Source organism: Nicotiana tabacum, chromosome 14 (assembly GCF_000715075.1).
Source record: "Nicotiana tabacum cultivar K326 chromosome 14, ASM71507v2, whole genome shotgun sequence".
Classification (NCBI taxonomy): Eukaryota; Viridiplantae; Streptophyta; class Magnoliopsida; order Solanales; family Solanaceae; genus Nicotiana; species Nicotiana tabacum.
The window spans coordinates 100,802,790-100,814,836 of NC_134093.1; the positions used below are offsets into that span (position 1 = coordinate 100,802,790).

The 12,047-nt window shown below is 40.9% G+C and overlaps 1 protein-coding gene across 1 annotated transcript; it reads left to right on the top strand.

Annotated features, from left to right (window-relative positions):
- On the top strand, nt 1-1,166 carry LOC142169067 (uncharacterized). The gene is made up of 2 exons (XM_075230268.1): nt 1-395; nt 581-1,166. The coding sequence occupies exons 1-2, from the start codon at nt 1-3 to the stop codon at nt 1,164-1,166; spliced, it is 981 nt and encodes a 326-aa protein (XP_075086369.1).
- Nucleotides 1,167-12,047: the final 10,881 nt, after the last annotated feature.

Genomic DNA, 12,047 nt, shown 5'->3' on the forward strand with positions numbered 1-12,047 from the left:
ATGATGCTGCTACCTGCCGTACCAGATGAGTGGGAAGTAGAGGCTTTCACAAAGGGTTTGAATCTGAGGAGCTTAGACGCCTCCCGAAAGCTGAAGGAAAGCCTGATCGAGTTCCAAGCGACTACATGGGCGGATGTTCATGACCGCTATAAGTCGAAAATAAGGATAGAAGAAGATCAACTCGAGTTTCCGATATCAGCAAAGGGGACCGAGGCAAGAACTAGGATAAGTTTAAAGGTGATTTTGATACATATCGATGATCTTCTAAAGGCCGCTTCTTTCCATATGAGAGAAGCTAAGGACGCAACACCAAAGGGTTCTGGTCCTCGGATATGTTCGTTCCCGACAGAAAAATTGATCGTGGCCAGAAAAAAAGATCATTGCAAGAAAAAGAGGTACTGGGGACTCAGAATTCCTCATACCCCAGGCTGTCAGATTATAATTTTAACATAAGCAAAGTGGAGGTGGTATCAACGATAAAGAATATCAAAGAGGCACGGTTCCCGAAGCTAATCACATCCGATCCCAGCCGGAGGGATCCTAACTTATGATGCGAATATCATAAGACTCACGACCACAGAACTGGGGACTGTCAGCATCTCCGTGAAGAGGTGGCGATGTTGTTGAAGAACGACCATCTTAGGGAATTCTTGAGCGAACGGGCCAAGAACAATTACGGCCATGTCTGGGATAATGCGGAACCTTCAAATATAACAGAAGATCCTCCCCGGTTGACTATCAACAAGATTTTTGGAGGGAATGAAATCAACGGTGTAACCTTCTCTGTGACCAAGAAGACGAAGGTGTCAGTGACTCATAACAAAAGACTTCGGGAGGTTGCCGAAGATGATATCACCTTCACGGAAGAAGACGCTGACGGACTTCTCCTTCCACATAATGATGCTTTGGTAATCTCTCTCAATGTCTTAGATTTTAATATTAAGCGTGTTTTGGTTGACCCAGAAAGCTCAACCAACGTCATTCAATGGAGAGTACTGGAGCAAGCGAAGTTAATCGAAAGCATGATTCTGGCAATAAAGCTCATCGCCGGGTTCAACTTGGCGAGTATGACAACCGAGGGGAGATCCTACTACCCTCTAACGTCGAAGGGGTCACCAAGACCACCTTATTTGAAGTGGTGGATGGCAACATGGGCTATAACATAATTCTTGGAAGGTCATGGTTACATGAGATGGAGGCCGTACCATCAACATATCACCAACTATTGAAATTTCTGACCCTAGAAGGAATCAAGTAGATAAGAGGAGATCAAACGACACCAAGAGAAATGAACAAAATATCAATCTCCAATCGTAAAATAAAGGAGCCCAGCAAATAGCAATTATAGGAACCAACACCTGCTCATGTGCCAAGTGAAGCTGATAAACGTATGGAGTTATCGAAACCCCACCAGGTACCGAGATACTTTCAGGTACCGTAAGAGAAAAATGCAACCAAATCCACAATAGAAGAACTCGAGCAAGTGGCTTTGTTCGAATAATTCTTGGAAAGGAATTTCACTTTGGAACAGGACTTAATACCGAACTCAGGTCAGGATTTATTTATTTCCTTAAAGCTAACGCTGACTATTTTGCATGGTCGCACTCGAATATGATAGGTATACCACTAAAGGTGGTCGTGCACAAGATAAGCCTAGACCCGAGCTTCCCTCTGGTAAGGCAAAAGAAACACGCAATAGCCGAGGTCAGAAATAGGTTTGTTAAGGAAGAGGCAACTCGTCTACTTGACATCGGTTTGATCTGGGAGTTAAAGTATCACAAATGGTTAGCTAATATATTTGTGGTTCCGAAATAGAATAACAAGTTTCGAATGTGCATAAATTATGAAGACTTGAATAAGGCGTGCCCTAAAGAATCGTTCCCATTGCCAAACATTGATCAATTGATTGATACAACAGCCAGGCAGGAGTTAATGAGTTTCCTCGATGCCTATTCCGGGTATAATCAAATCAAGATTAACCCAGAAGATCAGAAAAAACTTCGTTCATAACGAACTTTGGCACATATTGTTATAATGTGATGCCCTCCGGGATTAAAAACACCGGAGCCAGTTATCAAAGGCTCGTGCAAAAGATGTTCGAGAAGCAAATAGGTAAAATAATGGAAGTGTATATAGATAACGTGTTGGTCAAGTCTTTGAATGCAGGTGATCATTTAAAGCACCTCTAAGAAACCTTTGATATATTGAGGAAGCACAACATAAAGCTCAACCCCGAAAAATGTGCGTTCGGGGTTGGCTCCGGTAAGTTGTTGGATTTTTTGGTCCCATAGAGAGGGATTGAGGTAAATTTCGATAAAATCAAAGCCATCGAGGACATGCCGAACCAGCTAACAAGTGTAAAAGAAGTAAAGAGGCTCACCAGAAGACTGGATGCTTTAAGAAGGTTCATTTCTCGATCCTCGAAAAAATTTCATCACTTCTTCTCACTTATGAAGAAGTGAAGATGAAGAGCAATTTTGAATGGACTATACAATGTCACCATGCCTTGAAAGACCTGAAACATTATCTATCAAGCCCCCCCGATATTATCAAAATCGGGGGAAGGTGAACAACTACTGATATATCTAGCGGTCTCGAAAGTAGCGATAAGTGTCGTTTTAGTCTGAGAAGATGAAGATATGCAATTTTCTTTCTATTATCTTAGTACAATTTTGTCAGGAGCAGAGACTCGCTATCTACACCTCGAAAAGTTGGCCTTAGCTCTCGTAGTCGCCTCTCAAAAGCTTAGTCCTTATTTTCAGTGCCACTTGATAGCCGTTGTGAGTTGTGACAACTTTATCCTTGTGGAATGTTCTTCACAAGCCTGAGTTGTCAGGCCGGTTGGCCAAGTGGACTATCGAAATTAGTGAATTCAATATTGAATACAAGCATAGGACTGCATTCAAATCATAAGTTTTAGTCGACTTTGTTACCGATTTCAGTCCCGGGTTATTGCCCCTGGCTGCTAAAAAAGTGTTGTTGGTGTCGGAAATGACATCTGGAGTTTGGACCTTGCTCATGGACTGGGATTCCAAAAGGTCCGAGCTCTGGGTGGTCCTAATAACGTCCTCGGGGCAAACCCTGAGGCAAACCATTAAAATTATTCCTTAACTAACAATGAAGTCGAGTATGAGGCTTTGGTTGCAGGACTCGAATTAGCCCGAGGACTTGGCTCCGAGGTCCTAGAAATCAAATATGATTCCCGACTGGTAGTAAGCTAGATGTACTGGATTTTCGTCGCAAAGAAGGAATGCATGCAGCATTATATGATTAAGGTTCAAAGATTACTCGCACGATTCAGGGAGTTATCGATCACACACATTACGAAGAGAACGTAGAAGCATATGCATTGGCCAATTTGGGGGTCATCCACAGAGATGAAAAGATCTGACTCTGACATTGTCGTTCAACTTATGCATTCATTACTAGATGTGTATGGCTATTGTGAAGTAAATACAACCAACATAGTCTGGGACTGGAGTAATGAGTTCATCGAGTATATTTGGCATGGCAAGTTTCCCAAAGACCCGAAGGCGTCTCGGGAACTATGCACCAAAGTGGCTCGCTATTGCCTCATGGGGGACAATTATATAGGAGATCATACCAAGGCCCGTTGGCCCGATGTTTAGGAGCCTCGGAGGTGGACTATGTGATGAGAGAGGTCCATGAAGGAATTTTCGAGAACCATTCAAGTGCATATTCGTTGGAACTAAACCTAGTTAGGGCAGAATAGAACTGGCCCAAGATGGAGCAAGACGCAAAGGCGTTTGTTCATAAGTGCGTCAAGTGTCAACGCCATGCACAGTTGGTGCACCAACCAGTGGAACTCTTGCATTCAGTACTATCCCCATGGCCATTTATAAAATGGGGGATGGATATAGTTGGTCCGCTGCCACCGGGTCCTAGAAAGGTAAGATTCCTTTAAATTTTAACTGATTACTTTACTAAATGGGTTGAAGTAGATCTTTACCAAAAGATCAATGAGCGCAAAGTGATCGACTTCCCGTGGGAACACATAATCTGCCGATTCGGAATACCGAAGGAAATTTTTTGTGATAATGGACCACAGTTCTTAGGCTCCAAAGTCACAAAATTTCTTTAGGACCTGAAAATCAAAAGGATTACATCCTCACCGTACCATCCGAGCGCTAATGGACAAGTGGAATCGACCAATAAAGTAATTATCCAAAAACCTCATAAAGAGGTTAGAAGCGTCTAAAGTCAAGTGGCCCGAAGAGTTACCGGGTGTGTTATGGGCATACCAGACGATGATAAAATCAAGAATAGGAGAGACGCCCTTTTCTCTCGTATACAGTGCAGAAGATCTGATTCTGGTGGAAGTAGGGGAACCAACCTTACGATTTTCCCAAGTAAATGAAAAAATAAATCATGAGGCATTGTTGGTGAAGCTGGATCTGCTCGATGAACGAAAAAACTTGGCACATGTGAGGATGGCTCAGAAGCAAAGGATGGAAAGATACTTTAATCGGGGGGCCAATATCCGTTACTTTGAAGTAGGAGACTTGATTTTGAGGAAGTGACTTAGAACACTCGGGAAATCAATGGGGGAAAAGTTGGGTCTGACGTGGGAAGGTCCCTACCAGGTTTTAGCAGTCACCGATAAATGATCGTACGAGCTGGAAAATCATAATGGAGCCAAATTTTCCAGCAATTGAAATGCGACTCACCTCAAAAGGTATTACTGGTGATGGATACTACCTATACTGAAAGTATGTGCTGTACTTGTTTTCTCTTCGACCGACTTTTGTCCCAATTAGGTTTTTCTGGCAAGGTTTAGGCAGCAACATGAGGCATACTACGAAGGAAACATTATCGGCAAAGTTAAGACATTTAAATGACAATTCATTGAAATGATAAACCACTACGGGATAGTTAAATAATCATTGGCTCGATGGCAAGTTCCTAATGGGAAGTAAAGCTTGCCATCGAACCAAATACTATTCAACTGTTCACAAGTGTTTCAACCAACGAAGCAAGACCTCCAATGTTCCAATTCGCATACTTCGCATTAGAACACTAGGAAAATAGTACTGGATGCGGCAACAAGGATGAGGACCGGGGACTGCTAGGAAAAACTAGGACTATGAGACCCGGGAACAGTAATCTCTCATGAGGACCGGGGACTGCATGGACAACCCCATAGAAATAAGTTGTACAAGTTAGCCACATGTATTAGATTTTTTTTAGTATCGAATGCTTGTACTTTTAAAAATAGAAGGAATAAAATAAAGTCCTTTTTTTAAATCTTGTTTCTTGTCCAAACGATGAGTTAATTTTATCACTTGAAAGTTAACAGAAAACTTCAAATACTTATGTCAGAATGAACATGAGAAGTCCCCTTCAAGAGCACCGTAAACATAAGAGAGAAACCCTCATAGTAAAGGGTTGGTTCCGGAAGAGTTTATGCCAGGAACAAGAAGCTATCAGACGAAAATACACCTGAAGCCTTATCTAATTCAACGCAAAAAGATCAAACTTTGCGCAATACTTAAGGAAAATTCTTCTTCCTTTACCAAAATGTCAAACGGCATAAATACAAAAGTACAAAGGAAAACATCAAAAAAAGAGGGAAAATCTAAACATTATCGCCACCATAACTTAGGGGGAGAGAGGCATCTATGCCTCCCCCCGGTGGGGGAGGGGGGGAGGGGAGGGGAAGTGGGCGGATTAGTCGCCAGTTTGGGACCTTGCCTTCATCATCATTCTCTTCAAGTTCCTCCTCAGTTCCCAAATACTCGGAACCGGTGCTCGAAGAGTTAGTTGCGTCAAGCTAAGACGAGAGACATTCTCGAGCAGTTAACTCCAGTGCTCAGGCCTTGGCAATTTCCATCGTCAATATCAACGATGCCCGCTTTGACCTCCTCCAAGTTTTTTCTCCTCGTATGATACATAGAGTACGTCTTTTCAAATACGATGGAATTCCCTTGGAATTGTAGCTTTACCTTAAGTCTGTCAAACTCAGCATGAAGGCTATCCATCTCAGATTTCGTAGCGATGAGGCTAGAATCGAGATCACAGATCTTCTTGAATCCCTCATCTATCCTGGGCCACTTCTCCTCAGCAGCATTGGCCTCTTCGATTTTGGATCTTAAGGCTGCCTCCAAATTATCCACCTGTTCAACGGGGCTAGACTCGCGCTCAACAACAACAAGAACATTATACTAAAGCTCAACCCACTTAGCCTTAGCATCTTGAATTTGTGCATATAGCTGAGTGGCTTCTAGGTTGTGGGACACCACTTCCTGCTCACTTTGCTGCAACCGGGCCACAAGCTCGCTTGCTTCAAAAGCCTTTGCCTCTAGCACTGGGAGGCGAGGAAAAAGTTGATTCCTTTCAGCCAACAACTGATCTCGTTCAGACATAAGTCCTTCTTTATCGAAAATCAATCTCTGAAGGCCCCCCCCGGAAGCAAGTAATTTGGTCTGCAAAAGGTATATTGAAATTAAAAACTCCGTTACAATAGGTAAGTAAGAAACAAACAATAAGAGAGCAAGTACGATACCACTGCCACATTATGCATAGCGTTATTAAACATGCACTCCCCTGAAAGGGAGTGTATCTTCTTCTTATCCTTCTCTGAAGCCAGCGACTTCAGGTAGTTGGCAAGTTCCACCGGCCTGGACAGTAGATGGCACCCCTTCGAAACCGAGAGAGTGACATTCCACCGCCCTTAGGGATCCGAAGAAGGGGTTGAATAATTGTATCCTAAATTCTCGTGGTTGAGAGATTGGAGAAGATGCACCCTCCTCTCGGGTGTGTATGGCTAGCAGAGGGATGCAACAAATACTAGTGGCGAGTATACAACTAGTGTGGAAGGGAATGAAATTGTTGGTGTTGTGGGTTGAGAAGCAGCTGCAACATGAGTAGTGCTGATTATTAGTTGCTTATCGACCGAAGGTAGAAAAGGTTCGGGTTCCGACCTCTCGGAACCAGAAATAGCAATAGGGGTCAGAAAGCGAGAATCAACATTTTCTACTCTCTCAATTTCACCCCAAAGTGCTCGGACCTCACGTTCGGTCGTGGTTTTAAGCTCTCCCAGTTGAGCTGATGAAGATCGTTTTCTCTTTTGAAGGGAAGCCCCTTCATCACCAGCTTCCCCGTCATCTTCAATGACCACTGTGACCGTGGTCGGCTCAGTTTTAGCCTTCTTTATTTTCTTATTTTTATCCCCAGCCGAGAAAGAACGCCGCATTTTTGGTTGCTTGTTCTCTGGCTAGGGACTCTGGGAGGAAGCGCCCCTACCGAAAGTAGACCCGAGGGCACCGTTTTGAGCGAGATCACTTTGTAATAATCTCGCGGCCTCCTTAGGGTCCGCCAAAACATCAACCTTGGGGCAAGTGACAGAGCCCTGCAGGAGTACTAAATCAACCAAAAGAAATGGTTAGCAAATTTACTTGTATACATACATAGACAGAAGGTAGAAGAAATAAGTTTACCGTGGTTCTTAGCCTTCCACCGATGGGTTTCTCACGTTGTAATATCAAGAATCTTCTGAACGCATTGGTCTAGGCCTTGGACCCTTGGTGGTGTCCACCGAGTAGATGATATAATAGAGACAAAAAGGTCAACAATGATTGGGAACGGTCTTTTTACGAAGGAAAAAGATGAATAAATTACAAACTTATGTGAGCGGTTCCATGATTCAGGAAAGGATGGAATTGTGACCAGGATGATATCTCTAATAACAATTATGACAAACTGCTCCATCCATTCACGGTCACTGTCATCATCAATGCTGGTAAGAAGGGCATGGTGGCCACGTTTATTGAAATTTATTACTCTCCCACGGAATATTTTGGGTGAGTAGAGGTTCATCATGTGTGATAGAGTTAGGGTTTTCCCCATCTCCATGCATATACGGTGTAGACAAGATATCGTTCGCCATATAGAAGGGCCTACTTGTGCCAAGCAGACATGATACCGATGGCAGAACTCCAAGATCACGGGGTCGAGCCCTCCGCTCAAAGAAAAGGGACCCAAGGTTAAGGGGTATACATAGACATACGTAAAACCTTACTTGGTGAAGGTAACATGCTCTATCAAGTTAAAAGCAATGATGTTAAGGTTTGGGTAGTTACAGTCTTCCTTCACAGTAGGAATAATGGAAGGGCGAATAGAGGAAGGATACCTGCTAATGATCCAGGTCCGTAGATACGCGAACCAAAACTTCTCTTGGAAGTCATTGACAGTGCTCAGATGTTTAGGGACGATGGTGCTTACCGTGGGAGGATCAACATCAACATCAACCTCTTTATCTTTGCTTCTCTTTGGGCCTCCACCGAAGAGAAGACCAGAGTTTTCAAAAGACTCAGTAAAAGAAACCATAATAGTAAAAAGATGATAGAGTTTTTTGAAGAAGATCGGAAATAGATGAAAACAGAAGAAGGTTAAGAGCAAAGAAAATAATGAACTTGTGAAAACTTTGGAAGTGAAAGAGGTAAAATGATGAGTATAAGTAAAGATATAGACGGCAAAAATCGTGGTCATGATTACCCCGAGAATCAGCAAAAATAGTGCTGAATCATGGGGGATCATGTGTTTGGGGTATTAAATGCGAGAAGATGTGCGTCCTATCAAGTGTCAGAGACTGTTCTGAAGATTTTCAGAAGATTTTCCGCCAAGAAATGGATCTTCACCAACTTTCCGGTGACACAAATATTTGCCATCGGAAAGCAGGGGACTATCTGTATAGTATAAAATTGGTTTATATTAAATGATCGAATGGTAGCATGACACGTGGAACTGAAAATAAATAGAAGATAAATTGAGCAACAACCAATACCGGGAACAATAATTGCAATTAGCATAGGATAGACCCCGAAGGGAGCACAATCAACGTGAGCAGATTGAATGTTTGTCATCAGATGACATTCAATGAAGAATATTCCTTAGCATTAAATGGGAAGCCGTTGCAGAGAATATTTGCATTTATGACCTGCCGTTACATATTCATCAACGACCCATTTATTATAAATTAAGAGGGACTTGATCCTAGAATCTTGTTTCTTTATGTATAACAATAAATAGTAGTTTCAACAGCCATTGTAAACACACAAAATTCTTGGCAAAACTTATGATACATTCCATTCTCAAGCTAAATAAATTAACTCCACTTGTTGTTTTATATTGTTATTATTTCTGTCTTCGGAGACATCACTCCCGGAACCAGGATTTTCATTTCTTTCGATTCTAATTGTTATGTCTTATTTTTAATCTGAATTATTTATCATTTTTGGATCAAATCAGTTCTCTTGTTTATAAAACACATGACAAATTCAATTGTACCAATTTACAGGTAAATAATAAAGAATAGAATTGGCTAAGTACAGATAAACTTGTTGCCAAATATATACATCTTAAGATATATATATATATATATATATATATATATATATATATATATATATATATATATATATATATATACGATCCTTGTATATGTGACGCCTCGAAACTAGAGTGGAACGTGATGATGCTCAACCTCTCTTATCCGTCGAGCAAGCCCTGTTCTATCTAAGGGTACATGGCTACAAGTTGATAAGGTTATTTAAGACAACCAAGTGTGAATGAGTTTTATATTAAAACCATCTACAAATAGCTAATAAAAATTTAGTAGAACAATATCGAAAAATTTAAACCTATAAATGACAGTCATGAGGCTCTAAGGACTAAAACAAAGAATAAAATCTTCGGGGCATCCCTTTGGAATGATAAAAATATCTAAGAAACTGAAATATGTAATTTAAGCCCAAACTCATTTAATCCTCCCAACGCTCCCAAGGTCAGGCCGGTTATTGACCCGTCTATTTGTTAAACTCAGTCCATCTTGACCCAGCTCATCTCAGCCCATCTAAAGTTGGCCGATTTTTAGACCAAATTGATAAGTAACTTTGTTAAAATATATTTAGAATAATTTTTTTTTGTTTGATGTGTTATATATGACCTTAGCAAAAGAAAAAAAAGTCTTACCTAATAATTAAATAATTTGTAAGAAAATAATACACATTAATCAAATATTGGTAAGAGTTGGACAGGTTGGGCTATGACCCAAATTTTAGCTCATCTTGACCCAGTCCATCTCAGCCCAAGTAATATTTTAGGTGGGTCATTGACCCGCCCACTTATTCAATCAGCCCGTTTTGACCCACTCAAAATTAGTCCAACCCGTTCATTTGACACCCATAATATTTTGGCATAATATTATAATTAAAGGAGATATTTTCGATGATGTGTCTCTTTGCAGGTAAAAAGGAATATAAATAAAAAAAAATTGCAAAAGAATAGTGAGCTCATTAGGGGCTCAATCCCACCAACTTCTTAAGAAATCCTTATTGTTTACCCGTAAAATGGTACAATTGAATTTATACATAGTTTATAGACAAGTGAATTAATTTGATCCGAAATAACAGACGAATTAGACAAAAGTATAAGACTTAGCCTTAAAATCGAAATAAATGGCAGATATCTTGGTTCCAGGCATAGAGCTACCAGGATAAATAAGAACAGTGCAAATAAGCAAGAAAGTAAAATGTTATTTGAGCTTTTGAAGAATTATAGTATATGCTTGTTAGAAAATTTGTGCCCTTACTATGATAATAGAGCTCACTATTTATTACTGCACATAGGAAACAAGGTCCTAGGATCAAGCCACTCTTTAATGACAATTATGAAGACCATTGAGGAATGTGTAACGGTAGGCAGTGAATGCCATATTCTTTGTAACAGGTTCCGTACTTAATATTGTAGAATATTCTTCATTAAATGCTGCCGGGTGGCAGACATTTATTTCACCTTAATGAGCATCATTCTTTTCGATGACAAGCGAGATCATTATCTTCGGGATTGGCTATCTTCTGTCTTCGGTTCCATGAGTCTCTTTCTCATAAGAATATTGAATGTGAACATATTTTACCCCATATAGATAGTCCCCCTTCTTTCCAGTGGCATAACTCTATGTCACCGGAAAGTTGGTAGAGATACCTTTCTTGGTGGGAAATTTATTGACACCCTATAAAAGGTTTCTGATGGTTGATTAGACGCACGCCTCTCCTTATTTAATGGCCTGAACATGTGTCATCCCACGATTTATCATCACTTTTTCCGGTTATCGATGTAATTATGGCCACGATTTTAGCCATCTATTCCTTTGATTACACACATCAAACTTCTTCATTTACACTTCTTAATTCATCGAACTTTCTCAAACTCTTTCTAGTCACCTTCATACTTTGTATTCAACTTTTCTTTAACCTTCTTCTTGAGAGAAAACTTTCCTCTCTTTCTGATAAAAAATGGCTTCTTCTAAAAACCCTGGTTCCTTAAAGAAAAAAGGTAAATCAGATGAGGCCACTCCTCATACGGTGAGAACCATCATCCCAAGAAGTCTTATCACAACTAAGGACTTCGAAGAGAAGTTTCCTGCTTCAAATCCTCGCACTTGGGATGTTGGCAGATACCCTTCTTCTATCTGGCCTTCCAGCATTGCTGCTATGATGGAAGATTTCCATTGCCAAGACTTAGACATTATCGCTCCTGATTTGGTGGAGCGGACAACCTTACCCAAGAAGGGTTTTACATACTTTTATACATATCCCTTCACCTTGGGTCCATTCTCTTTGAGTGGAGAGCTTGACTCTGTTATCGTGGAGTTTTGCATCTGCTATCAGGTATGCCTGGAGCAACTAAGTCCTTTTGTGTGGAGGAAAGTCGCTTGTCTTCAGCGCCTGTGCTACGAGATGAGATATGAGCTAACCCTAGCTCGATTGATGAACCTTTATTCCCCCAAGATCTTTCGTGGGGGAATGATAAATTTCAGCAAGTGTGGCCACCATGATCTGCTATCTAGCATGGATGATGACAATGATCGTGGGTAGATGGAACAGTTCGTTGCAGTTGCTACCAGTGACATCATTTCGACTATGACTTCATCCTTTTTGAAATTATGGAACCACACTCGTAAGTTCCCCATTTGTCTTTTCTTCCATTAAAGATCGCCTCATATCATTTTTGACCTTTCTTTTTTCACT